This window comes from Octodon degus, unplaced genomic scaffold (genome assembly GCF_000260255.1).
Source record: "Octodon degus isolate 3935 unplaced genomic scaffold, OctDeg1.0 scaffold00001, whole genome shotgun sequence".
In the NCBI taxonomy this organism is placed as follows: Eukaryota; Metazoa; Chordata; class Mammalia; order Rodentia; family Octodontidae; genus Octodon; species Octodon degus.
The window spans coordinates 38,455,205-38,458,110 of record NW_004524577.1 but is presented as its reverse complement, the minus strand read 5'-3'; the positions used below and the strand labels follow the sequence as shown (position 1 = coordinate 38,458,110).

The following is a 2,906-nucleotide window of genomic DNA, read 5'->3' as shown; positions in this document are numbered from 1 at the left end:
TCCCCCCGAGCGCTCCCAGGCGCTCTCCCGGCTGCCTGCCGAATCAGGGGGTTTCGGGTTCCGGCTGCTCCTCGGTTCCGGCCCCGGCCGCCGCCCACCAGGCAGCCAAGATGGAGCCTCTGGCTGCGCCCGCGCTGAAGGGCTCCGGGCCCAGGGCGAAGGTGTTGGCGGTGCTGCTGTCCATGCTTCTGTGCACCCTCATGCTGTTTCTCCTACAGCTCAAATTCCTGAAACCGAAAATCAACAGCTTCTACGCCTTCGAAGTGAAGGATGCCAAAGGGAGAACCGTTTCCCTGGAGAAGTTCAGAGGCAAAGTAAGTTGCATCTTCTGGCTTTACCTCCGCTGCTTTTCCGTTTGGTCTTACAATAATCAGTTCTTGCCGTGAAGCAGTCGTAGCTGGACTGTGGCCTTTAACGTAGTTTCGTTAGTACATCAGTTTAGTTATCAGAATTCTGAGAGCTTATAAACTTCTTATGGATGAACTGATTGTCTTACTTTTTTCAACAATGCTTTGTGTGTCGTCTTATTTTGTCTGGAAAACAGTCTGTAAATGAAGATGTGGAAATTTATTAATAAATTCTAATCTAATATCTTATAGCACTATAGTAATGATAGTATCATTTATTTTAAAAACTTTCATGAATACCTAACGCTTTTTTAATGGCAGTAAGATGTCAATCTCCTAGACTATGGTTTTTAATACAGTTGAATGTGTATAAAGTATGAAATAATCATCTATCAGAGGTTATATTCTTGCAAAACGGTTTAGGATTTTATCTAATTGAAAGTTGGTTTGTTTGTTTTTTTGTTTTGGGGGGTTTTTTTATCTTTTGCTTCACTTTCCGGTTTTCTTTTTTCTTTTTCCGGGAGGTTACACTAGTTGTAAACGTGGCTAGTGACTGCCAGCTCACAGACAAGAATTACTTAGCCCTCAAGGAACTGTACAAGGATTTTGGACCCTTCCACTTCAGCGTCTTGGCTTTTCCCTGCAATCAGTTTGGCGACTCCGAGCCCCGCTCCAGCCAGGAAATAGAATCTTTTGCAAGACAAAACTACGGAGTAACGTTCCCCATCTTCCACAAGATTAAGATTCTAGGATCTGAAGCAGAACCTGCCTTTAAATTTCTTGTTGGTAAATATCCACTTTGCCTTACCAATATAATCTTTTTAAATTGCTTTTCAATTAAAATATGAAGTACCAGGGCCATACTTTCCTATTTCATTTGAAATGTTTTATTGGGAAATTTTCATAAAATTATCCAAAAACCAGAACCTCATCCTTCATAAATTTCTAGAAATTATAATTTCCTGTAATGTTTCAACTTCTTAGGTAGCAAAAGCACTTCTCCACCCTCTGTATTTTATTCCTTGTGACCTGCCCCCGAAAACTTACATGAATCATGGTCCTAGCTATTTTCACAGACTACCTCAATTCTCCCACTATCTAGCACTGGGGAAGTAGCCCTCCTCCTCATTAAAGGTGTGCATTTCATGAATATTACTGTACTTAGTAACTGAGCAATATTCATGATTAAATGTATGCTTTCTTATCTGAGACAGTGTCTTCTGGGATAAAGTCAATTTCTCCCAGGATGAATATCTCAGGCTTTTGCTAAAATTCAGTAACTTGACAGTTTCAGAAGGCAAGAGGGTAAGTCTTTCTTTTTAATTAAGTCACTGAAATCTAAAGACTTTCCAAGATTAATTAGCACAACGGTGGTGTGGTATATGACAGCCCAAGCATGGTCCTCAAACCCTGTAGGTGTTTTTGCTATGTGGCTTTAGGCACGTGAGTTACCTTCTCTGGGCCTGTGTCCTCTTTTGTAAAATGAAGCTGTAGGGGGCTGGGGAGATAGCTCAGGAGAATAAGCGCCTGCCTTGCAGGCTCAGGGTTCTGAGTTCAGTCCCCACTACCATAGGAAAAAAAAATTAAAAAATCTCTGAATTTTGGCCAGGGAAGTAAGAATAAGTGCTTTCCTGGCAAGCACAAGGTCCTGAGTTCAATCCCTGGAACTGCAAAAAAAAAAAAAAAAAGAAGAAGAAGCAGCTGTAAATATACCTACCTCTTGAAATTTGGGGAAGGATTAAGCATGTTAATTGGACAAGTAAAATACTTACACACCCCTTACTCTGTCCCAAACTGTAAAGGACATTCACTCAGCCAGTGCTCTTATCTAACTCATTTTGAGGACATCTTCATATCTGTTTTCTCTATAAATAATGTGAGTTTTAATAAGCCTACAGCTTAGGCATATTAAACTGCAATCCAACAAATGAGATGCTCAGTAATATTTTATATCAGCATGTAATCAAAATCCTCTAAAAAGACTCAGTTTCTAAGGAAAGTTGAATCAATGCCTGACCCATGAATATAGTGAAGTCTGCATTCCCTTTACACACAGAAGGCACTTGGGGGAGAAAAGCCAGGCTGTGCCCGTGTGCTGCTCATTCCCCAGCTACAGCGGCCAAGCACCTGGCACAAGGAATCCCAGGCCACTCCTCTGTGTCACTTACAAAGCTTGTGAAATCCCACTTATCCTGTGCAGTAAGAAGGGTAACAGTGACACGCCCACAGCGTTTCACTGAAGCTCGGTGGGGAGCGCGACAGACCCCAGAGCAGCAGCTGAGTCTGGTGAAGGAGGTCAGGGCTCGCAGCCCCGCCCGCGCTGCCCTCCGGCCCAGCCCGGGGTCTTCACGCTGTGGCCATTCCTGCCCTATAAAGTGAGGATATTCATATTCATCTCAGAGGGCTGCTGTAAAGACGAACAGACCCACTTAAAGCACTGAGTCTACCAGGCACGCAGTAACGCACTAGCCAAATTAATAAATTGCAGTTAGAATCATTTTATGTGCATCAATAATATGAATATATATAAATACCAGATGATATAAAGGGGAAAAAACC

At 42.5% G+C, this 2,906-nt stretch overlaps 2 protein-coding genes across 3 annotated transcripts in view; one reads left to right on the top strand and one right to left on the bottom strand.

Moving 5' to 3' along the window:
• Cdc20b (cell division cycle 20B) overlaps positions 1-2,906 on the bottom strand; it is a 75,008-nt gene that overhangs the window by 63,402 nt on the left and 8,700 nt on the right.
• Gpx8 (glutathione peroxidase 8 (putative)) overlaps positions 87-2,906 on the top strand; it is a 4,499-nt gene continuing 1,679 nt past the window's right edge. Inside the window, exons 1-2 of one of the 2 annotated variants that reach the window (XM_004623093.2) lie at positions 87-314; positions 872-1,133. In XM_004623093.2, coding sequence (XP_004623150.1) covers positions 111-314; positions 872-1,133 — 466 coding nt within the window. In that variant the 5' untranslated portion in view covers positions 87-110. Of the gene's footprint in view, positions 315-868; positions 1,134-2,906 lie in introns of both variants that reach the window. The other variant, XM_023709383.1, reaches the window with a different exon arrangement.